At 42.2% G+C, this 25,623-nt stretch overlaps 1 protein-coding gene across 1 annotated transcript in view; it reads left to right on the top strand.

Annotated features, from left to right (window-relative positions):
• Positions 1–25,623, top strand: part of plxnd1 (plexin D1) — a 72,389-nt gene that overhangs the window by 40,556 nt on the left and 6,210 nt on the right. The window contains exons 14-30 of the mRNA XM_085393697.1: positions 4,411–4,516; positions 5,896–6,035; positions 6,438–6,617; positions 6,965–7,049; positions 7,236–7,505; positions 10,345–10,494; positions 12,990–13,104; positions 13,739–13,846; positions 15,420–15,532; positions 17,048–17,152; positions 18,196–18,326; positions 19,582–19,780; positions 19,881–20,027; positions 20,132–20,288; positions 20,645–20,748; positions 24,224–24,287; positions 25,551–25,585. Of these exons, the coding sequence (XP_085249823.1) occupies positions 4,411–4,516; positions 5,896–6,035; positions 6,438–6,617; positions 6,965–7,049; positions 7,236–7,505; positions 10,345–10,494; positions 12,990–13,104; positions 13,739–13,846; positions 15,420–15,532; positions 17,048–17,152; positions 18,196–18,326; positions 19,582–19,780; positions 19,881–20,027; positions 20,132–20,288; positions 20,645–20,748; positions 24,224–24,287; positions 25,551–25,585 (2,209 nt within the window). The remainder of the gene's footprint in view (positions 1–4,410; positions 4,517–5,895; positions 6,036–6,437; positions 6,618–6,964; positions 7,050–7,235; positions 7,506–10,344; positions 10,495–12,989; positions 13,105–13,738; positions 13,847–15,419; positions 15,533–17,047; positions 17,153–18,195; positions 18,327–19,581; positions 19,781–19,880; positions 20,028–20,131; positions 20,289–20,644; positions 20,749–24,223; positions 24,288–25,550; positions 25,586–25,623) is intronic.

Below are 25,623 nucleotides of genomic sequence, written 5' to 3'. Positions count from 1 at the left end.
GAATTTTGCACAATAGGACAAAAGTTTTTTAAAAAAGAAAGAAATGTAGGTAATCTCACGGTGACGAGTTAGAAACAGTTTGCCCAGCAGATCTCCAGGTGTTTATAAAGGCTCGAAGCCATTTTAGCGACAACTAGAAATATAAATTACACCTGAGCCTCAAATTCTCAGAAAAAAGAATGCACTGAAAATGGTTTTATCTTTTCTTCTGCAAAATGTTTTAAATTTCTAGATACCGACAGATTAGCCAGAGCATATGAAAGAGATGGATTCATTGTATACATGCCAAATGTATAAATGAAAGCAACGTAAAAGTTTTTGATCCCAGGCCAGATAACCCTAGTTCTAACGTCTAGGAGGTCAGGTGGAAAATGGTCTATTATTTGGCGTGCTACAAAGAAAAGAAACAGAAATAAACCATCAAGGGCAGCAGAGGAAATCCATACTTTTTATTTTGTGCTTGACCAACTTTTATTTAAAGACAATCCAAGAGGGGGCAGTTTATAAACTTCCTCTTGTTAATTAATCACCATCACAGAGATCTGTGACAGTGATTAGATCTGCTTTATATAGGCCCACCAATCATGAAATTAAAATACCCACTGTCCACGTGTGGCTCAGTTTTCATGCATTCATGAGGCTAATTTTCACAAATATTATTATGCAGCACACTTCTCATTTTAAATGGCTCCATCACCACCCCTCCAAAGCTCAGGAACCGTCACATTGTCACCATGGAGACAGAAGGAGCCCGACTCCGACTCTAGCAGAACTCAGTGAAAAGTCAGTAACTCGACAATTACATCCGAACTTTCATTCCGTATCTGTAATGTTCCCTGAATGGAACTGTTTATCTGGTCTTGCTCCACTGAAGCCAATCATTGTATTAAGACCAGTTCTAGGGTGACCTGCGGGTCTTACCTGTCACTCCAACTGCCTGACACATTCCCCCCAAACCACACATGTAGAAAACAACGAATCACGTTTCACTCCGGGGTGAGCTCATCCCATGTTGTCATTCCTTATTGGCTCCAAAGGCTGGTTGTTGTGACAGCACGTCGTCATTGCTGGAAGTGGCACTGACAAATCATAACACATCAGTGCGTCTGACAGTGTCAGCACATTTGACTTGCACAGACGCGCAGGCATGCGAAACCAGACATTTTTCTACTTCTTCCTTGTGGGGCACTCCGGTGATTGATTAGTGATCCTGTCTCATCACCTTCACAACTTAATTTTGAGGTACAATGTAAAGCTATTCACACCACACCCCTGAAGCAGGAAGGTCTGCTTCAAATTCCCCTCATTCATAAGACCTTGCCAGCCGTCAGTATTGCTCTCTTCATATACACAGCCTACTCATCAGCATACACACACCTGTGCATGTGACCTCATTTACCACGACTGTTGAGACAGGTGTCTGCCCGTGTGCTGAAAGGTGAAAGTTCACATCTGTGTGCCAAAAGGAAAATGTGCAGCACTGGAGAGGCTATGCTCTTCTCACCCAGTGTCAACATGTTAATTAATGGCACAGTCAGTCTAAGCACACCTCATTTATTGAAGTGCTTCACTTGATGTTTGGCTCAGGTCCTCCATGCTGCCCTTCCTTTTCATCATTTTCATACGAACCTTGAGTGGCCGTCGCTGTGTCCATTTAGCTCGGCCCCAGAAAACACTTGTATTCAGACACATACGGACTGGATTGTTGATGATTTTGCAGCCACTCGAGGGAAATGATTAGAGACATCTCAGTGCTAGAACAAATGTTGCCCTCCCGACTGTAATATCTCCACAGTGGGGCAATGCTGGAATATAGAGCAGGGGTCAGCCCAGGCCCTGTGCGCTCCTGCAGGGAGTCTGCCTGTCCTTTGAGTAGAATCACACCACATCAACATCACGTCCAGCATACACCCTCATGCACACACCACATTATCTGCATATCTTACAAAAGTCTACTTCTATGCTTTTTTATCTGATTGCACATCGATGGAACATTGGACACGTTGGTACATATCTAAAAATTAAACATGGAAGTGTTGCAACATGCATTGTGTATGCGGGAGGCTGCATAGTTTTCTTCTGCACTGTTTCATTTGGCACTGTGGGATATATAGCAAGTACTGTCACTGCTGCCACACTAGCTCTGAGAAGTTAATTGTCTCGTAACTGGCAAGAGTCTAATTTAGCAGAAGATTAAAAATAATTCATCTGAGTTAATTGGTGGAAATTTAATTATGCCATAAGAAGTTATTGTTATATACTTCGAGTGGAGCTGCATTGATCAGTCAATCAACAGGAAATTATTCCAAATTATTCAACATCTGTTTTGATAATTCTGTTAATTGTTTAAATAAATTTTTGTAAACAAAAATGGCAGCAGTTTCCTGGCTCCAGGTTCTCCAATGTGAAGATTTTGTTGGTGTTTTTTTACAGTGTTTTATCAGTGTGAAGTCAAATATTACAGAGTGTGTTCAATGAGAGGATCCAAAGCAATGGACAGTGTACAAGACAGGTGAAGAAGAGAGTTCAGGCAGGGTGGAGTGGGTGGTGACGAGTGTCAGGGGTGATTTGTAAAAGAAGGATAGCAGCCAGAGTAAATGGGAAGGTTTCCAAGAAGGCAGTGAGACCCGCTATGATGTGTGGTTATAAGATGGTAGTAATAACAAAAGAACAGGAGGAGCTGAAGGTGGCAGAACTGAATCGGTTAAGAAAGGTTAAGATTTTCATTGGGAGTGACCAGGATATACAGGATTAGAAATGAGAGCGGGATGGCTCAAACTGAGTGGTTCAGAGACAAAGGTAGAGAGGCCACCATGCTGTCTAACCCTTGAAAAAGCAACTTAACCTGATGTTATAGACATTATAAGGGGTAATTTCATCTCAGGATTAAATATAGTTTTAGAATATGTGAGAGGCACTAAAAAATAATGGGAATGATGAGGGACAGCTTAGATTGAGCAGGTTTGAAGGCAATGTCAAAATGTTTTTGACATGTTCGGATTATGAAAGATTCTAAACTCTTTCCTGAAACTATGAGACACACCTAGTTTCAGTTTAAATGGTACAGGCTGACTTCATCATAGCATCTATCTGCTGAGAAAACCCCTTGTGTTGTAGTTCACAGGAAAAAATGACTTTGTGTCTTTGCTGTGCAGAATTATCCTCAACATTATGGTTCAATAGCAAACATCATATAATATGATGTACAGTTTTGATAACAGTTTAGTTCCCAGCCTGAAGCTACCCTGCAAGTTGAGACTGATTCAGGCTCCAATTTCTCTTATTTCCCTCAGGCTTGATCCTGTGAATAGTCATGTTTCATTTTGTTTGTCCTTGTTTTTCTTTCCTCTCTAATTTAGAGCATGTGAAGCGATGCATTTTTTCCCAAACAGGTGCACTTCTGCCCTCATGCCACATAACTGAGAGGAGTGTAATTTGAGTGTAATGGCATTCTTTACCTGATGCTTCTGTAATTAATGAGCATGAATGTAGACCCTGCTATCAACAGATGGTTGGTACTGCAGGTTATTTTAGTTTCCTTTTAACACCTATTCTGGCTTATGAAAAAAGGGGAAAATTTGTTTTAATTAGGGTTGTTATATGCTAGAATACATGTCACTTTGTTTAAGGCTTGATATTTAGAAAGCCCCGACAGCTTGACCTCAGCCAAGCCTAGACCGACCCAGCCCAGCCGCATCTACTGTGTGTCCTGCCAGGTCCTCCCACACTAAGCACAGCTCCTGCACTTATGTAAATTCCATGGGTCTCCTCTGTCAATCATATATCGCTAGCTGAGAATTTATAACCACTGTAGCAGCAGGCACCTGACTAAATAAACCGACAGGGTGTCAAGCTGGAAGGAGATCATTTGAGGCGATAAAGGTTGTGTTCCCCCTTTGGTACATTTATCCCAGTGAGGTCCCAGAACAGTAGGTCTCTGTGCCTCAGTACACCACCATGTCATTAATATGAGACGTCTCTGTAGAGTGTGCACTGATGGCACAGGGTATAATCACAGCCAGGAGGTAAGAGTACAAGCCACGGCAGCTTCTTAATCTCCTCTGTGGTTAGACACATCTGGTCTAAGGAGCTTTGAACTTTACTTCCCCTAATATCTGATATCCCAGGGCTTTATTGGATTCCCTTATGTAAATGCAATGGGCATTGATGAATTAGTTCATAACACTATTCCCCAAGATTAATTATGTGTCTTTGTTTAGCAGGTCGAGATCTCCTTTTTCATTCTTATATTGGTTTCCCTCACTTGCAATTTGAGTTGAGCGACTCCTTTTTTTTTTTCAAATGAGTTTATTGATTTAAAATTGTGAGCATCATTTTTTTTTTTTTTGCTTGTTATTCATATTGTTCTCTTTTATTAACTGATCCTCTGTTGTGGTGTTCTGTCCCCAGGCTGGTGTGTGTCACTGGGAGGGCTGCAGATAACAGGAGCGATATTGTCCAAGTGGATGTGGAGCAGAGTGGGATGGGGAAGTCAAAGGAGACCTTCTCATATTTAGTGAGTATTCTCCAGATATCCACCCTCCTGCTGGTTTTTGCTTTCTGTTCTATCTGCCTCTTCCTCCACACTCTTCATCTATGCTCCTTTTTTTTTTGCTCCTTCCCCACTGGGAAAGCCTCCCCATGTGTGTCAGTTAAGTGTTAACAGATGCGTTTTATGATTCAGAGGAATGCTAGTGTGTGGGAATCTTCAAACATCCATGTGAGCTGTAAGCTAAGCACCATTGTCATTCAGCATTGAATGCCAGAAAAAACAAATATGGTGATTGTTGGAATGTCCCCTTGCTCTGAATTCATCACCGGACGAGGCGAGCTGGCCAGCATTGTGTTAATTGACCTCAACCCACACAGTCTCTCAGTCTCTAAGAGTATTCACCCAGTGGAAATACCCATGTAAGCCATTTGTTTCTCTTTGTTTATAGACAAAGAATTTTTTTTACAATCCAGTGCTGGAACGAGCTGTCATGTCTGGAGCTTCTACAAACAGATCTCCTTGTGAGTCATCCCACAGAGAAATCATCCCAATCTTGAAACCCTTCTTGATACATAAGGATTTTTTTAAAATCTAGAACGACAAACATAGTAAGGACTGTTGTTGGACCTCCTCCTGAGCTTCCTTATCCATCTCAGAACTGGTCAGTGTCGGGAGGTGTTTTACTGCAGGAGAAGATGTGAGAGAAAGGGGAAGCAGTTCTGGAGACAGGATATGTGCCTCTACCGCATCTCCTTCCTCAAACCTCTTGACGGAAACATCTGCCTCCTTACGCCCCCTCCTAAACAAAAATACACAATAGGTCTGCTCCATCCCTGTGCACTGAGGAAGTGAATCCTGTCAGTGAGGATAAGAGGTTTCCCTGGAGGCGAGGTTCACGGCGGGGATAAAAAGTTTGAAAAGAGCAGGAATGCTGATGCTGGTAGCTGCAGAGCTGGACAGGGATATTCATCTTCGCCCAAGGAGGCTTTTTATTTGTGTGTAGGTGCTTTTGTGCATGTATGATTACGTGTGCATGAAGTTTCTCATGCGTATGCATGAACATTATTGCTTCTTACCCGCAGTACAGTACAGCTGTCCTGCTACTTGGGCCTTAAATGCCTGTTGGCTTCAGCAGCACTTTAACATACTGCAGCGTGGGCTGTCTTCAGTTTTCCTCACTAATTTATTGTTATAGTCAGCAGCTGTCTCAGCCCATCTGTAAAGACGTAATATTTAAACCTCAAAGGATAAGGAAAGATTTTATTTGTTGTCAAGAAAGGCATCATAGAGCACAAACGCAGTTTTTACTAAGCCTGTCTTTTCCAGTGACAGAAGCTGTCAGATTTCTACTGATAAATGTGATTTCTTGTTAGTAGTGTCCCATATCTTTCCTCTGCATGCAGATCCCAAAGCTACTGTCCATGGAGCCGGAGCGGGGCTTGCGTGCTGGAGGAACCAAAGTGACCATCAATGGGGAACACCTTAACATTGGATCTGAGGTTAAAGTCAAGGTCAACACAACACAGGAATGCATTATCACTAAGTGAGTACGACTTTCGTCAAGCAGTTTCTGCAACTTTTGTTAAGCTGGCCAAATTTCAAGTGGTTCTAAACTCTCTGTGACTTTGAATGCTTACCAATAAACCACAAAGGATTTAAATAGCTTTCTTTGCTTTGCCCATATTAATAGCGCCCTTTTCTGTAGCTGATAACAAATGCAGCTACACAGTAATTATTTATTCAGGCTGCACAGTGAAGCCGGCATAAAATTCAGCACCTTTACCTGTATCCCTAATGCTTTCCAAAACAGATTTTTGACTTCTGTGCAACTCTGCCAATATGACTTCAATTGTAATTGGAAGTATTTTGGGGATTAAACAGTTGTAGACATTGCAAGTTCTGAGGTTACACCGTTTACCTGTTTTTCTTTTCTTTCTTTTATTAGGAAAACAGCTCGAACAATTGAATGCATCATGCCTCCTGCCTCACAGGCACACACTGACCCAGTAACAGTGTGTGTAGAGTTTGAGAACAAAACTTGTGAGGGTCCAGAGCTTAGCACCACATACACCTATGAGAGGAACCCCACTATCACCTCCATCCACCCCAAAATGAGCTTCCGCAGGTACGTATACCACCACACACATCTCAAGGATTAAAAATCTCCACATGCAATACTTTGGAGTTCTCCTCGCATTCCCAGTCACAGGCATAAGTCATTACTGTAATATTGTCCTCAGTGTCTTCTTCCTATTGTTCTCTAAATTGCACAGCTTCAGTGTGACAGGGCAGTGGCATGTTTTTGAGGACATGTGAGGCTTTTCAGTGTATTCAAACTGGTGTGCTTTATTATCTTGTCCTGTCTCTGTCTCGTGTTGGAGAAGGGTCCCAAAGTATTTGCATGTCAGTATGAATTTGACACATTTTTTTGTCGCAGCTGAGATGTGACTCTCTGTTGTGTGTGTGTCACAGTGGTGGCAGGAACATCACAGTGACAGGCCAGGGTTTTGATCTGGTACAGAGTGTCACCATGCAGGTGGTGGGAATTGGACATTCAGTGAGTATCCTAATTATTTCCTCATTTATTTTGCTTGACGCTTTCAGTCAGATAGTCAGATGTGTGGGATCTTGGGATTCACTAGAAAATAATTATTTTCTCCTGTGATGTAGTCATAAACATGCAGACACAAATAAATTATTGGTTCAAAGTAAGTAACTGTTGTCCTCTCTGGTCCTTCTACAGCAGTGTGAAGTGCTCACCCCCTCCACAATTGCCTGCCGCTCTCCTCCATCCAACCAATCCCAGCCGACCTCAGTGCAGTTCTTGCTGAATGGAGTCCTTTACACGAATGACAGGCCTTTCTCGTCTGATACCGATGACGAAGAAGAAGAGGAGGAACCTCACATAGGTCACTTTCCCTTGGAATATGTGGAGGATCCTCAGTTCTTCACCGCCAACAAGGAGAAGCTAATCAAACACCATTCAGGGGAGCAGCTGACACTCATCATCAATGTGAGCGACACTGTTCAATCACTTTCATGCTTCACTTTGTGCTGGTCTACAAAAAGATCCTCAGAAATCCCCAGAAGTCTGCCAGTCCCTACAGACATTTCCACACAAATAATTTGCATTTTAATTTTATTTCATCAAAAAGCTGGTCAGACTTAAAGGTACCATCAGAAGACATCAGGCCTTTTATGTTGTTATGTGGCGAGCTTTGAAAAAAATGAAATACTTACTCTACTCCTTGAACTAGTGATGCTATTTTCTGGCTTGTTTTGTGGTTTCAAAAGCATCACTGCTGTAAACCTGAATGCCCCCACTGTTATGAGCCGACAGAGCTGACTGTTTCTTTATTCATATTCACATAAACCAGAGGCATATAAAACACTTCAAAGGCTCTGTCCCCTGTAATGTGTTGACTTCTAATGTTGCAGGTCTAAGGGGGAAGGGGGGCTTTGTTTAGTTGGAGGTCCCATGTTCCACGTTCTGGCTAATCTAAGCACCTGTCTGCATGAATTCATCACCCTAGAGGGTTTCTGGCTGTGACACCGTAAAAAAATGCACATACTAACAGCGCAGACAGGAAAGTTTGAACACGACGCAGCTTCCTCTTTATGTGTCGGTGTGTGCCGGGTTCAGCCCATCTACATGGTCGACTCATTTGTTGTTTCCTGTTTGATTTAGGAAGATGGATTCCACTCGTGGTGGAGCTGAATGGGAGAGAGAGGCTGAAGAGAAATGCGTTTGTTTAATAGGGAGCTTGTTAGCCAGCCAGCCTATATTAAGAACCTGAGCTGGAATGTGGGTGGGTTTTGTTATCCTTTATTCTGTTTTCGGCCTGTTGAATCCATTGTTTTGGCCTTTTCTATTAGTTTCCGTGTGAAAATCTTGTGCATATTGGGGTTATAAAAATCTATTTCTTAGAATATGCTCAAACATATTGGTGTGATAGCTTGATGCTTTTTGTGTCTGTGTATGATGTGTGTGTGTTGTGTTTGTTCAAGGAAGCATTTGTTGACAGAGACCCAGGGGGCTGCAATCTGCAGTGGGGACAGAACAGTGTCCTAAGGGTGTAATCAAAACAAGGAAGCACGCTGGGGATAAACACACGCATACTTCCTCACTTGTCATTCTTATATTGAAGGGAAATTGCCATTTCATACAAAAAGGCTCATATGTTTGTACGTCTCTCTGTTTGTAGGTTAGTCTATTATTAGTAATAATAACACTGTACATAGCAAATTAATTACAGAGAAGGCTGTGACACAGTAAAAAGTAAAACCACAAGAAACACAAGGAGTCATGCAATCATACACAAACCTTGGAGTTAGTGCCCAAAGATGAATATTAAAATTCTTCTTTGTTGTTTCACAGTAAAGCTCACTGTGGCAAGATTACAGTTCGTTCCTGACTGTTCCTGACTGGATTTCTACTTTCAAATAAAGTACTTGAAGTAATGCAGCTAGACTTTTTACAGCCGATTTAATCATCTGTGTCTGATCTTTGTGTACTGAAGTTTCTACATTCCTGACTAGAAAAACTATTATTGAACTCTGGTGGAATGACGTTTCTTGCATTACTCATTAACCCTTAATTAACTGATTAGTAAAATATTTCAGATTAAGAATTTATTTTGCATGAGTCTTCTGGGCCAACATAGACAGCACGGACCCATTATGATTTTGGTAGGGGAGGAACCAAAACATGGGCAGAACCTGCAGAAGAGACCCGGCCTGGGTCGAACCTGAAGTAAAAATGCTAACCGCTTAACCACCGTGACCCTTGAACAGACAACTAGATTTTATGTTATACATGTTAAAAAGGGTACTTTAGTCTAAGAGTTTCAGATATTTTGACGATATGTGAGAGACTCTACTAAATAATGGGAATAATTAGGGACAGGTCAGATTGAGCAGGAATGTTGAGATGGAGGAGTAATAGTGGGTAAACTGAACAAAGAATGTTGAAAAAAGACCTCAGAGGAGGTTCATGGATGTACTGTAGGGCAACATGCAGGGGATTGCTGTGCAAGAGGAAGATGATCCACTATGGTGACTTTTAAAGACACCAGCCAAAACAAGAAGAAGAAGAAGAAGTAATGAAGATTAACATGTAATTAGCATTGTGCAAGTGATCTGAGCCTTAGGTCCTAACACGGGACAAGCTTCAAAATCAAGAAATTACCATATTGGAAGTGAAGGACATCTTTCATTTCTGTCATGCCTGATAAAAATCTTTCAAACTCAGTGCCCACCATCTGTAAAGTGAGTTCTCCTGATCCCTACTATAAATTTTTAAGCATTTAAAAATCCTTCACTAGATCCTCGGAAGATATTGTGCTGCTTTTTAAATAAGCTAAGTGCTACACCTCCTGAGTCAGTGAAATCACACTTCATGTGTAAAATCAGACGAGCGTCTATTTAAGCAGTGAAATTCCGGGCTTTAATGGAAGCAGCAGAGTTAGACTGATTGGAAAACATTGTCCATGCATCTTATTTCAAAAGGCTTCTGTAAAGGCCCTGAGAATGTTATTCTGGGCTCAGACAGGGATGACCGTGATCGGGTTTGTTTGTAGAAACTTTTCTGGCCATGTGAGAGGGGGAGTGGGAATGTTTTGTGCTTCGAGCTGAACTCTAGCCCAAACTGGATGAGTTTCCCGCTGCCTTTCTCTGCATGACAGGCCTGCCACGGCTCGGTTTCTGTGCGTGCACACTAGAATGCCTATGTGTCTGCACGTATGTGTGGGGTAAATCTCTTCGTGAATGTTATCTGCGCTTGTTCGAAGTAGGCCCCTCTGCTATCTTACTCCTGACCGGCTGACGGCTGTTTTTATTCGTTTCTGGCACAGAAAGTACCAAGCGATCTGGAGCTGATGCCGGAGGAATACTCAGTGATGATTGGCTCCTATCCCTGCAACATCACTTTTCACAATGACCAGCTGTTCCACTGCACTATCAACGGACTATCCAGCTCCAGCGAAAGGGAGCTTCCTGTCTTTGTAAGTATTAAACCTTGTAAAACACTATAACATGCAAATATACAATTCAGACTTGTGCTGAAAATATTGCTGCCTGGACCTCGATAATTTTAGAGTTTCAACCAAATATTACACGGTATTCAAGCCAAGCATTTAGTCAGAATCTGTACCACCTGTGATGCACACTGAAACGGATTTTATCTGCAAAAATCTGAATGCGTGCTCTGCAAGTCATTTGTGAGTGTGCCGCTCTACATGCATTATAAATGGGTTGTAGTCGCTCCTCATTCCATCATGAAATAGTAGTCAGTTGGGGGTGGTTAGTCGTCATTCTGTGGCACAACAAATAGTTATGTGTTTGCCAACTGTTGTTCATGTCTTTAATCTTTTATCAGTTCTTCTATCATATATTGCACAGACTGCTCACACTGATCCCAAAAACTTCTGAGTCAGCGATGATCTCACTCTTCACTTGTGTCTTTGTTTTTTGTTTCCTGGTTCTTTCATTCTCCATTAAACGCCCTAATCAAGACATGGCTAAGCCCTGAGCAGTCCTGATAAAACCAGACCCTCTTTTTCCTACCCATCTCTCTTCCCCATCTGTAGATATCCGTTCTGGTCTGTTTCGATAGGGCTCTATTAAGGGGGAAAGCATTCATCTATATTTAAATATGAGCCAAACTGCGAGTGGTTTGCTGAAATAGCTCAGAAAACATATGTTAGTCGTTCTCTGCCACGGTTGAGGTGAACTGTAAGAAGCGTTTCCCCACTTTGACACAAAAATAGAAGTAAAGCCTCTCCTTCCTTCTCTGTCTGTCTCTCCTTGTGTACCTGTGGCTTGCTCAAGCAAACCTCCACCCCCATCTGTCTCTCAGGATGTCTCAGAATAAACACTGGCAATTAGCAAACACATAAAGTCAGGGCAAGGGTCAGATAAGATGTCATAACACAAATGGGTGGGCTGTCTGCTTCCTGCACACGAGCACTGAGGATGATTTGCAAGCGCATTTGACAGGGGCATAAATACAGAGTGCAAGTGCATTTTCCTTTGTGCTGGCACATTTGAATAAATGCATACATGTTGGGGTGACGCATAGCTCGTGGCCATTTGTGTTACTTCACTTACTTTTGGTGGAAGATCTATTTTTGTACGCCTGTGTTGTGCTTGGCTCTGAAGTGCTGCAGAAGTGGATGTGGGGAAGCAGTGTTTTTGTACCCCAAGCGAAACAGGAACATGGAACAATGGCATTTTCCCCTCCATTACACCAGGCCTGGCTGTTGCAACCTCTGGAAGAAGGCCTCCTCTGGCTGGTCTGAGTAAATAAATGTCTGGAACAGAAAGAGCAAGAGGGAATGTGAAAATGAGGGAGCCCGGTGAGCCAGCTTCCCCCCGTTAGAGTAAGACCACTGTAAGAAGGATTTGGTCTGAGGATTGGAGGCTTTTTGATCTCCGTCTCTTTTCATGAAATATGTTCAGATTGGGGAAGGAGCGGGAATGATGTGAGCAGGGACCAGAGAGACCCTGCTGACTAATCAGAAGGCAGAAGTGAAAGTTCTTTTCTTGTCACATCTGGGTTAGACTGAACTGGGTGACTCGTTGCAGCGAGAGACCATTTTTCAAAATCTACAGTGTGTAATTTTTTTTTTCTGCATATGTGCACCTGTGCCTATGGAGAAAAAAATGATGTGCTTGTGCATGTTTGCAGCAACTTGTGTTCTCATTAAGAACTGCTTCTGTTGCACTCTACTCACTCTGTGTTACAAAGAAAAGTTTTAATGCATCTACTGCTCATTACTGTGTGTTCTGCAAACTTCTGCCTTCAACTTTTTCTTTTTGCCTTTTTGGATATTACCTTACTGGGTTACAATGTAGTGCAGGAAAAGGGACAACAATTTGACTCCAGCCATTCATTTCCTAGCCAACTATCCAGGAAGTGGGGTTTAATTCTCGCCACTCTTCCTTCATCAGTGCAAACCATTTTAAACAATCCCTTTATTTTATCTCATTTGGGCTGCTATAATTATCTTTACACATCATTTGCTCATATTCCCACTACTCTAAGTCCATCTGCTAGGATTTCAACATGCTTGCACAGCTTTAGAGTTGGCTTTTTGCAACATCTAACCAGCAGCTGACTCAAAAGATCTGACAGCTGGGGCATTTTTATCAAATTTCTGGACTAGTGAGATGGAGATGGGATCATTTAAGCGTTATATTAAAATGCACATATTGTCAGATAATTATAGAATAGGTAGCTTGTTTTTTGGGGAGTATATTTTTATTTGCAGTGATTAAGAGCTGAAAGTTTTTTATTTTGAATTTAATGTTTTATATCGTTAAATAAGCTTCTAAGAACACAAAAGTAAATGTTGGGCTTGAGGCGATATAGTTGACAGTCACGCTGTTAGAAAAATCCATAGAAGGAGAAGGGAAAACTTAAAACAGAACAATGGAGGAGGCCGATTTTTGAAGGAGCTTGACCCAGTTTCATTTGTCATTTCCTTTTTCTTTTTAGGTGCAAGTGGGGAACTTTCGACGCAAAGTTGCCACAGTGCAGCTCGGCGGCAGCGAGATGGCCATCGTGGTATCCATTGTGGTGTGCTGTGTGCTGCTGCTGCTGTGCACTGTGGGTAAGTTGTGTACACATACTTACCAGAACGTGATGGATGTATGCCTGTTATAGCAATGCGTGCTCCAGATGGGAAATAGATAAAAGGAATTCGGGGGTCATAGATTCCTGCGCCTCCCTTCATTCCTCTTCAGTATCCATTGCACAAAGACCACAGTGTTCCTCTTACCGTTTACACCATCTGTGTGCTTATGTGTGTGTATACACTGTAATCTTTGAGTGTGTCTCTGGGGCAGCAGGTGTATGGGTGAAAATTGGTGTTAGTGTGGATTTTCACACAGTTTCCCGGTATGAATCTGTTCTCAGATATTAAAAAAAAAACAAAAAAAGCCAACCTCCTTTCTTTTCTTGCCAGACTTTGTGGGTGTGACATAAATGTTGAAATATTAGTGCGTAAATCATTTTAACGTCCCGTGTTCTCACTGTGAAAAACATTGGCACAAAGTCTTTTCCACGAGCTCATAAAAGCTAAAAAAACACGAAAATAATTTCATCCATTCGAAAATCTCTCAGTCCCATTTTGACCCTGTTATTATTTCCAGGAAGTTGACAGTGTGTGATAACAGCAGTTGTTTTGTAAATTAGTTGCATTGTATTTTTCTCACTCTTTTGTGTTTTTTTTTTTTTTTTCTCAGCTCTGGTAGTGTACTGCACAAAGAGCCGAAGGGCAGAACGCTACTGGCAGAAAACGCTACTCCAAATGGAGGAGATGGAGTCCCAGATCAGAGAGGAGATCCGTAAAGGTGTGTTTATAAGAACATCACACACACACACATGAGCGCACCAGTACAAACTTTGTTATCAAAGTCACTTTTGATAGCGATTTTGAAAAAAAAAGAAGTTTGCATGAAGACAGAAATGTTGACCACACTTGTTTGTGTATATCTGTGTTTGTGTGCGCATGCGAGCAGAAAAGTATATTTGTTTTTGAGGTTTTCTAGTCTGAAGTGCGAGAAAGAAACAACAGTGGACAGATCTGTGCCTAGTAAGCGTGACTCATAAAAGATAGTCTCTGCCAAATGATCCGTCACAGACAGACACACTGAGTGACCACATCGCCTCTGCTCCCTCTGCCCTATAGGAACGAGACCTTTGAGTTTGTGTTTGGTTTTGTGTCTGTGTGTGTGCGTGTGCGTGTCTAGGGCATTAGACCAAAGCAGTATGAAGGCCACTCCGCATCTGAGCAGCCAGATTTATTGTGTGGCGATAGGGGGGACGGATAGAGAAAGAAAAATGGAGGGAGGAAGCGATAGGAGCGGGAGTGAGGGCCGCAAGCTTGAGGAGAAGCAGAAGCGTGGGAGGGAGAGGAGGAGAGGAGAGGTTATTTTGTCAGAGGACACAGATAAATTTGTGGCAGAGTTCAGGGTGAGTGTGAACAAAGCACTGGATACTTTTGCTGAGAAGATGTGATAAAAGCAGGCGAAAGGGGGAGAGGGTTAAAGAAGATGGGTAATTGACATATTCCAGGTTACACAAATGGGAGTGTCATGATATTTGTCTGAAGAGTGAGGCAGAGGGGAGGTTTGGTATTCAGGCCTGCTGCTTATAATCTGGAGCTGACAGTGTGAACTGATTCAGACGATGCTTTAGCGAGCAGGAGGATAAATAACCTGGCGGTGTAATGAAATATGTTTTAAATCCCTCTGGTCTAGTATTCTCTTCTTTCTGCACAAACACAGTCTGAAGAAACAGCCATTGTAACCCAAATACGTCTCTCATCCTGCAACAGGATGCACTTTTCTATAAAGAGATCTCTGGCGTGTCATTACATGTGAACATTATCCTCTGCTGGTACATGCTAGCCAATAAAGTGGCTACAACATTGCCATGCAGATTCGAGTCAGCATCTGGACACGCTGATGCTGTTACTGCATGTAAACCTCGATCTGTACACATGTTTTGGATAAAAGCCTCAGACTGGATTTGGCTGCTCTGATTGTCGTTTGGTAAATATTTGCCTGCGTGTCGTGACGGGCTGCACAGTTTGGCAGGAAGAAAGGATGAGAGGGGAAAAAGATCAGAGGATTAGGATTTGGTATTTAACCAGAAGATGATACTAGATGGAGGAAATTAAATGATATAATTCTGTGTTTGATTTAAAATAGCTTCCTGTGAAATCAACCAGTCTTCCAGCAGGATGGGAAAATTGATGGTTACTGGATTAGTCTGAAAACAGATTTCTTGCTTACTTTACTTAGCAACAAATGAAGCTCGAGGAGCCAGAAACAGGAAGAAACCACGGTGTACAAACAGTACCCATGATTCAATCTCATTTGTTTTGTTTTGGGGGGATTTTTTTCTTTTTTGCGCCTTCAGGCTTTGCAGAACTCCAGACCGACATGACAGACCTGACCAAGGAACTGAATCGCAGCCAGGGCATCCCCTTTTTGGAGTACAAACAGTTTGTCACACGCACCTTCTTCCCCAAGGTGAGAAACCCTATTTATTCCCTGTTATCTGATTTCGACTGGCACATTGACAATACCATTTTTCTCACTGGGGTTTTAATATTTCTGCCCTGCATGTCCCATTTCCCATTTGTCATTGCTTGTAATATGCAGGGTAAAAATTCACCTTGGAACTTTTAAACATAGAGCAGAAATCCAGTGAGGTGTAGCTCAGTCTGGCACCCTGCAGGACAGTTAATATGTTCTCTATAGGTAAGCATTTTTCTGATGTGCGATCCACCCCGAAGTGGGTCTATCTGTGGGTGGGTGTTTTTCCACCAGTGCAGACGGGCACAGCTCAGCAGGCTTTGTCTTCCAACCACAGGCATGGACTTTCAAGGAGACAGAACAATGACGGGCACTGTGACATGGAAACTTTCTCCCCGATCTCTCAAAAGACACATCGTTTTCTTTTTTTCTCCACTCACACACCCACGCTGTTTTGCAAGTACAAATGATCTTGCGCAATGACAGCCATGTCGGTTTCAGTGGACAGTGGACGCTGTTTTGTGTTTTTGGTTTTTTTTGGTTTTTGTTTTTTTATTGGGAAGGAAAAGAGAGGAGGAGAGTGTTGAAAAGCTACATGGAGGGAAACATAAATTCCAGTGTTGCTACTGCAGTATCGTTTCTCCCACAGACTGTATAAAAAAGCTGGCCATAGCCTCCAGGTCTGAAAAGTGAAGCCGATGCAAAGACTCATAAAGCTGGATTTTTTTGTATATACCAGCAAATGTATGGTTGCAAAAAGAGGCCAGATTGTGCAGTAGGTTTTTTTTAATGACCTACTTCTCCCTTGATTTATAATCAGTCGCTAGTTTCAAGGCAACTCAGCATAATGTTAATTCCGTAAATTATGGTGACATTTCAGGAAAAAAAAAGCAGATACAAGTTTCTACCATACGGGTGTGCATCCTCAGTCAGACTCAACCCTTTGCGTCACATCCGGCTTTGAATAAACGAGATGGCCACAACCAAAATCTGAAGCTCAGGGCTGTCGCTGTGGAGGTCAGCAAACCAGTCTGTGACATTAGCTTGATTAGGTCCATGTATCATAGTCTGGGTTCTGTCATATTTGTCTGCTAAGACAGCAAATGAGCCTTTGTGCTCTTGTTTTTCCATGAGAGCTTCTGGTTGTCTGAGATTACACACGCGCACACACACGAAACAGTGTTAGACACAGACTTAGACACAGTTAGAGTGCCAGCCAGACGTGGCTGTCCTGAAATGACAGACTGTGTTGAAAGGCTGCCTCTTAGCTCTCGGCCACTTTGTCTCCAAAGCCATTAAGGATCATGACGTTTTGTGTCACGGTGTCATGTTTCCTTTTCATGGTCATTCGGGACCTTTTCAAGAATTTCTGTCCCTTGCCTCCAGATTTCAAAACTTACTGCCAGCGCATAAAAGCCAGTTCTTTTTGTTTCCCCTGTTTATCTTCCGGTGTTTATGACTACAGCAGACTTTTTATGACAGTTTTCTGTGTGTGATTGTGTGTTTCAGATGTGCTCAGATTACGAGAAAAGTCTGGTCCAACCTGTCTACGAGAATGATGCTCTGGGGCCTCGAGCTTTACCAGAGACCCACCCGCTGCTGCAGGATTGGCAGGTGAGGGGTTAAGCCATTAGGTTGTTAGGTTAGGCTTTCTCCTGCCAAAGTGCTTTTTCACTTTCTTGTTTTTCAACTGGGTCACGCTGAAGCTTATTAAGGTTTCGTGGTAAGGTTGTTGTGCGTATTGTGATTTTTCTTTCCCTTCCTTCCTGTGGTTGCGAAGTTTGTGTCTGGATTATGCCACTGTACTGTCTGTGTGAACCCGCATTATGTATGCATGTCATTCAGGTGTTTCAAAGGACACAAATGTTAGCTTGTTAATGAACGCGCTTCCCGCTAAGTTGATAGTAGGCTGTAGACACACTTCCTACAGGCACTTGGACAAATTCACAGTATGCTTTATAATGAAATAGATCTCTAGTGGGTGGTGTGTGTGCGTAGGTGTGTGTGTGTGTAAGGATGGACGAGAGCAAGACTTATAAAGAGAGTAAAAGAGGGGGGCGTGCATTTTCACACACCTTTGTGAGAATGTGTGGTGAAAGTGAAAGCACATGCATGCGCACATTACAACGAGAGAAAGTAAAGACTGCAGTGCTAGTTTTGGGTCGGCAGCCGGGGGAGCCTGTCTAACAGTGATGAAGTGCCTTGGATCCACATTGTCTTCCCAGGAAGTGTTTTCCAGGTCACAGCAAATAAATCTCATAGGCGGGCATTTATCTTAATGGACACCCCTGTTCTCCTTCTGTCAGGCTGCAAACCACACCATATGGCTGCAGTCCAGAGGGAAGACTTCATCACACGGCTGCTTTAGACGCACTCATAGATAGGCCATACTCATTAAGTCGACTCGGCACATTTAGAGACTATCACACGCAGTAAGAGACTGGAGCAGGACGTGCAGATAGTGTGGAGGAAACCAGAGTGGGAGGTGCCTGAAGGTACACGGGGAGGAGATGTGATAGAAAGATGAAGTGTTCGGTGGATGGGTCACTCAAGATGAGAGGAGGTGAAGTAGATTAGGGGGGACGCAGCAGGTGTGTAATCCAGTTAAGGTGAAGTCATGTAGAGACATAACTGTTTAATCTCCCCTCTGTCATCAGGCCACCAACACAACAAGGCCTAACATAGAAGAGGGCATCACTCTGTTCTCCACTCTCCTCAACAACAAACACTTCCTGATCACGTTCGTCCATGCCCTGGAGCAGCAGAAAGACTTTGCTGTGCGGGACAGGTAACTGCTTCTCTTACAGCTACATTCATTTGTACTACACACAGAAAAACTGCTGTCAAGTAGACGGGTAGGAAACATTTTTTTCTCAGAGAGCCATACTGAATAAGATAAAGTGAAAGACCACACCGCAAACAACTGAAGTGAAGAATGGTGAACAAGGCTGATTAATAAGCAGGTTCCATGTATGAGTGCGCTGCACAGACACAGATACAACTTAATAAGTGGAAAGTAGCATAAAAATTAAATACTTTTATCCTGACACATCATTTTTAGCCACGTAGTATTCCACGTTATGCCTCCTAAAAGGGACAACACCACAAATAGTAGATAGTAGATACCAGAAAATAACAGTCTCTAATGATGCTTAAGTTATAACAGCCTAATAATTACATACTAAGACCAAAATGTTTTTTGTGCCAGACTTTACATATGCTCGTCTTTCTTGTGTAAACATGGGCATTTTAAAATAGTACTGTATTGAGATTGACTCATTTCTGCAGCCAGCCTTAAGTGGCCATTGAACTCTAGTTTTTGGCACTTTGTATTGGCTTCATTACGCTGGTGTTGTGCCTGCAATGAGCTTATATTAAAGTTTAATCCATTTAATAGATCAAAGTTTATCAGTCCTTCCTTTTTTCCATCCATCTGTTTTCTTAACTTATTAAATAAGTTCTGACTTACCAATTTAACATTCAGTGTAAAATCAGTCTTAACATTAAAACTGAAGCTGTGGTCTAAAAACAAATGTATAGTGAGTTTTTCACAGGACACAAGACCATGGTTAAGGCTGTAGGTTTTTCTCTCTATCTGTTGCATATAGCTTGTGGAAAACCTTTTGCTCCAGCTTTGTAAATATACGGACATATATCAGTGTTACTTGTTTTGTTTTTTCCTGATGTCCTAAAACTGGGCTGTCATTGTGAATCAGAGAGAAATTCCAGCGGCAAGACCACATCCTTTTCCCAGCACAACATCAGCACTTACTGAGTGATGTAGCCTCTTTGTGATGGATTAGAGGGGCTTTGTTAGGGAAATCCCCTGCACCCCTGGTACTGACTCAGACACTCCCTGCATTAGATCAAACCTTTATTTGGCTCTGCTGTCACAGGTGCTGAAGGGAGGACCAAATATTGTTGTTCTTCTTTTAATGTAGCTATTTTTAAATCTCCACTGACCGCACACTGACAGGGCATGTTTGCCAGAGTCTGTTTTTGCTCATCTGTCTCAGCCGCTAATCTGTTTTCTCACCCTTCAGATGCAGTCTGGCGTCCTTGCTCACCATCGCCCTCCATGGCAAGCTGGAGTACTACACCAGTATCATGAAAGATCTGCTGGTGGACCTGATTGATGCGTCGGCTTCCAAAAACCCCAAACTAATGCTTCGCCGGACTGAGTCCGTAGTGGAGAAAATGCTAACCAACTGGATGTCCATCTGCATGTATAGCTACCTCAAGGTGAGGATGGGAAAGAAGCATGCTCAGCAGAGTAATTAATGACTCACACAAGTTTGATTAAAAGGAATTACCGCAGCTTTGATTTTCGCAAATTCTTTAGGAAACAGTGGGTGAGCCTTTTTTCCTGCTGCTGTGTGCAATCAAGCAGCAGATCAACAAGGGCTCAATTGACGCCATCACAGGAAAAGCCCGCTACACCCTCAATGAGGAGTGGCTGCTACGTGAGAATATTGAGGCCAAGCCACAGGTCTGACATCTCATTTAATTAGGCCATGCTGACAATGTCATGCTGACGATCCAAACTCATATTTTTACAAATCGTCCCATGCTTTTGTTTTTGTTTTTTTGCAGAACATCAACGTGTCCTTCCAGGGCTGTGGCATGGACTCCCTATCTGTCAGGGTCATGAACACAGACACGATCTGCCAAGTTAAGGAAAAAATCATTGAAGCCTTTTATAAAAACCTCCCATTCTCCCAGTGGCCTCGGGCCGAGGATGTCGACCTGGGTAAGAGCACATTTTCTCTGATTATTTTCATCCTCTCCCCTACCCAGCCCTCCAAGATATAGTAATCTCCTTTGCAAAAGGTCAATTCCTCTCATGAAGCTCAACTAACCTGAGGCTGCAATGTAATAAATGACAGAATGCATTGAGGAGAGTGTACAGTCATAATCACAAAGAGTTATTGCTTTCAAAAGCTGTGGACCCTGCAGTGCTGATTTGATTAATGGCCCGAGAATATTTCCACAGGTCGTGACACAGAGAGTTAGAGCACGGCTGCGGTCCGTCTTGCATATTCTTTTCCAAATTTAGAAGGAAATTGTCTAACGCTGCTGCTGTCTCTCCTTTTTTCTTTCCTCCAGAGTGGTTTGACTCAGGCAGCAACAGTAAGCTTTTGCAGGATCTAGACAACTCCTCAGTGATGGAGGACGGCCGAAAGAAACTCAACACAGTCTTCCATTACCAGGTGTGTGCTTGTGAGAGACCATTGTGGTGGGTGTTGCCTTGGTGAATTTGTATATCCTGCATGTTGCAACATCAACAGCAGGGATGCTGAGAGTGTGAACTGGAGCATGCGGTGCTTTTCATTATGCCTGCCTGTGCTTTCTTGCGTCCTCGTTCCTTCCCTTGACCCGGAAATCATTCCTCCTCCATCATATATCTCTTAAATGCACTTCAAGGAAAGAGTAGGCTTCTGGAAGTATGACAAGTATTGCCACACCTCCACATCTGGTGCCCGAATTGATGTCTGTTAGACTGATGCTGCAGAATCAAGGATTTATGCTTCACTGAGTGAATGGGTCAAATGCAGAGAAAAACAAGTAATTTCCCCATGGGGATCAATAAAGTATCCATTATTATTATTATTATTATTATTATTATTATTATTATTATTATCATCATTTGGCAGGATCGGCTCCGTCTTACCTTGCATCTCTCTCTCCGTCATCCTAACTGGGAGACAAATCAGCATACTGAAAAGCATCCCGTGTAAAAGGTGTCACTGGCTGTCACCGGGTGGGGAGATGTTTCTGTGGCGGGTTTTTTTTCTCGTTTTTTGTAGGTGTTTCTGTTTGTGCTGGAGTTCGCTGCTGCACCATGTTTCTCTTTGTGACTGCACAAATCGTTTACTGCGGCATTAGCACACCGTTGATGGCTCAATTCAGTATACGATATCTGTAACAGTATAATTTATTTCAAATTAGAAGTTGTTAACTAACAGTGCGTGATTTTTACAACATTTCGAGGGCCGGGTTATGCTTAAAAGTGTTTTTATTATTTAACCACGTCAGAAGAGACAAGTGTTTTAGGTTCCTCTGAAAGTTCAAACTTAAATGTCATTCAGCGAAGCCTGATGCTGCTGCGCTCTAATTGTTTGAATTATGGAGTCCTCGTGAGTCACTGCATTAAGTGGGTTTAAACGCTGGCTCGTGTTGATTTCACACACAGATCTAACAAATACAGTAACCTCCCATGCTCTCCTCTTTGCGATTTCAACATAGGATCAACCTTATTGAAGTTAACCAAAACTAAACTAAAAGCTGAAAATAAACGTGAAGTAAAATTTTCATAAAAACTAGACATTTGAAAAAAATATCAAACTAGCTGAAACTGTTTTGTGAACTTTAGCTTTAACTAAATTGAAATAAAAAAAATAATAGAAGAAATAGTTTTAGTATTTGTTAGTTTTGTCAAAAGTTTTTACAATTTGCCGGATGAGGCTTTGATTGATGTGCTTATAGAAATTCTGGGTGTCTACAAGACGACGAGTTAACTGCTTTAAAGGAGTTTTTTTCTGTTTTTATCATAATGTCTGTACTGATTTTCCTAATTATGCCTCTGATGTGTGTCCTTCATTCAATAATAATTAAAAAAGACTACAATTAACACTCAAACTAATAAAAACTTAAGTGAAGCATTTTCAAACAAATATAAAACTGAAACAAGAAAATCAACTCTACAAACTAAACTGAGTTAAATACATAAACTCAAAAAATACAAAACTACAATAACTTGGCATAATACTCTAATGGAGCAGGCCTACCTAAAAACCTTTTCCTCGACACATCCATCTAGTAAATGCTTAGTAAAAGCTTTTAAGCTGTTTTAGTTTTAAATCATTTAAAACTTTAAATTGAAAAACAAGAGTTGCTGGTTTCAGCTCTAGAGTCATAATTTAGTGTAAATGGATTGGAGTTGAAGGCAGCACGGTGATGTGGTGGGTTTGAATGCACCATCTGTGTGGCGTTAACGTGTTCTCCTGAGTCCCGGTTGGCTCTCTCCAGGTACTCCGGCTTTCTCCCACAGTCCAAAGACATGCAGTTAGTAAGGTCAGGTTAATTGGTGATTGATCATTCTAAATTGGTTGTAGGTGTAGCGTGAATGGTTGCCTGTCTCTATGTGTAGGCCCTGTGACAGACTGGCGACCTGTCCAGGGTGGGAAAGGCTCCAGCCTGTCGTAACCTTCAGCTGGATAAGTGGAAGAAGATAGATCGGTTGGAGTTTCTTCCAACTCCTATTTCCTACACAGGCGTGGACAATTCATTTTCCCAAGGATCCACATTAGAAACTCGTTGTTGTTGAGGGCCAAACCAATAAGCTTATATAAAGTAAAATTAATAATGAGCAGAAATGAGTTCATCTTACTGTTGCAGCCCTCCACAACAGTCCCAGTTTCTCATGTGGGCCCTTCGGAGAACTAATTGCCCACCCCTGCCCTAGTGTTAAACTGCAATTTAAGAAACTTTTCTTCTTCCACAGATAAAGGTGAAAAGACCTGCTGCATAAATCATTTTAAACTGGAGGTCAACCATTCAAACTGAAATAACAATAATAAAGCACATGTTTGATTTAATGGGGACTTAAATGGCTTATGTTGTAGTAATTCACTGCTAACAAAAGTTTGAATCTATTATCTGGATTTGACGCCTGGCAGAGTGCTATGTAAATGATTGCTGTGAAAGTTATTGAAAAAGTTGTGTGCCACTTTTTAAATTGCAAATTATTTTTTTTCAAAAGTTAGTAAACTGTTATCGAAAACATCTCAGACACACAAAAAAAGTCTCTTTGCTCACTCTGGCACATTTGCACCAGTGTTTATTCATGTGCATTATTAATGTCCTTGTTAAATAAACCAGTAAAAGTAATGACAGGCATTGCGTGAGTAACTGATAATGTATACTGTGTACTAATACACTAATATGTATACAGTTTCTCATTTACTGCTTTACTATAGGACAGGAAATTAAATAGAAGCTTGTTTTGTACAGCATTATTAAAATGTACTTATTTCATTTTCATTTATTAAAGGACACAAACATTTTTAATTACAGTGTTTGCAGAGAATTAGCCAATCGTTGCTTTTCATATAAGAATTTAATAAGTGCTAAAGGGAAGAATCTTGCATCCTGTCAGCAATGCTACTTACAGCTTCAAACTGCCTTTATAAAAAAATAAAAAATAAGAAAAAAGTAAAATGTCATGCACTTTTCTCCCATTAACAATGTCTTGCCGTGTGTATGTTTGCTTATGTCCATGTCCATTTGTGCATAAGTAAACAAAAGTTCGGTGACTCTCGCCCTTTGACCTGTTACCTGTACTTGTTAAGTGCTCTGTTTAGTCTTAGCTGAGCCATGGGGACAGAGCTGTGAAAGCAGTGAGCTTCAGCATGTACTAACAGTCTGGGTTCATCGGCGAGGCTGTTCAATCCATTTCACCGTGGGCTGACTTTAATGAGCCCTGCCAGGCTCCCGCAAACTCGCCACCTCTCGAGATGCACGCGAGACCAACACACACGCACAAGCACGCCCTCAGCGGGACACTCCCTCGAGGGCGTGCTTAATGACGCTGTTCTGGTGCACCCCCGCTCACCCCTGACCCCGTGCCCTTTCTCCTCTACTTTCCTCCCTCCCTCCTTCTTTTCACCTTCTCCCTCTTCACAGATCCCAGAGGGGGCATCGCTGGCCATGAGCATGCAAGACAAGAAAGAGAACACCCTGGGGAGAGGTACGCCACCTTCAAACAAACCCACTCGCTGTCTCTTTGTCACACACTCGCCCACACTTGCATAAATACAACCACCCACTCCATCAGAGAACATGCTTACAGTAGCTGATCACGAGAACATGACACACTAATGTAAACACGCGTGAAACCCCACACCTTCGTGTCCCCAAAAGCACACATCTAAACACACTTGCACCTAATAAATCATAACACGTACTAATTCTACAACTTCATTCAGAGCCGCTTTTTCCACATTATAGATGTATTCCATTAGCGTGAGTCACCTTGGGGGGAAAAAGTGACACAAGTTTGCCCATTGTCCAATCTCAGCCCAGAACAAAATGACTGCTATGGCTGTTGACAGATGAGTTTACATACATCCTTTAATGGCTTGTCCTTTCATTGTCTAAGGTCTACCTTACATAATCAGTACCAGACCAGAGCTTAGTTCTGCTCAGGCTGTGTCCATCAAAGCCTCTGTTCTCATTCATAATGGGCCAAAAATAGGCTTATGTGGACCAAACCTGGCTCCCGCTTCAAAGCATCAATGGGGTGTTATGAGCGTGTAGTGCTCCCTGGCTAATAGAAAACACTGTCCTGCCTGCCTGTGATCAGTGTTGAGGGTCTGGACTGAGGCCCGCTGGGCAGGAGCATCTCTAGCTATGAAGTCTGTAATGAGACCACACTTACTATGAGGGTGTTTGTGTGTGTATCCGCACAAATGCCTCTCTTTTGTCTTTGCCGGGGTGTGTACAGTAATTTACTGCATTTGTCTTTGTGCCTGTACTCGTGTTTGAACACTCTTCTACATGTGTCCTTGTACTCATATCTGTGTACACATGCTTGTGTACGAGCGTGTTTAGATCTATATATAAACAGAAAGGTTTAATGCTTTTTTCTCAGCGTTGGCCGAGCATTACCATCTCATTACACCGGCTCCAGAACCAATCACAGACTCTGTGTGTCTGTCTCCCCTAATCTCTCTCCTTTCTCTCTCCTTTCACTCGTAATCTTTCTCTTTCATTCTCTCAGACAGCTCCCGTCCTCGACTGGCCCACAGTCCACCTTAATCACTTTCTCCTTTTGCATGCACTCTATCTCTCTTGCAGCCCTGTCAATCTTCCCGGGTTTTTTTTTTCCTTCCTCCTATCTGTCAAACTCCCCTGTGTTACCGTATCCTCTTTATTCTGTCAGGTCTCCACCTTGCTGATTGCACATTGTTTCTTACTGTATGTTATTTATTTTCTGTTTCTCTCTCCTCAGTTAAAGATCTGGATACTGAGAAGTATGTACACTTGGTGAGTTTCTCCTCATAGGCAATCAGAATGTTTCTGTG

This window comes from Rhamphochromis longiceps, linkage group LG20, assembly GCF_057381845.1.
Source record: "Rhamphochromis longiceps isolate RC_006_pf linkage group LG20, R_longiceps_female_GT1.1, whole genome shotgun sequence".
Classification (NCBI taxonomy): Eukaryota; Metazoa; Chordata; class Actinopteri; order Cichliformes; family Cichlidae; genus Rhamphochromis; species Rhamphochromis longiceps.
The sequence above is the reverse complement of the archived record's forward strand: the minus strand, read 5'-3'. Positions and strand labels throughout refer to the sequence as shown.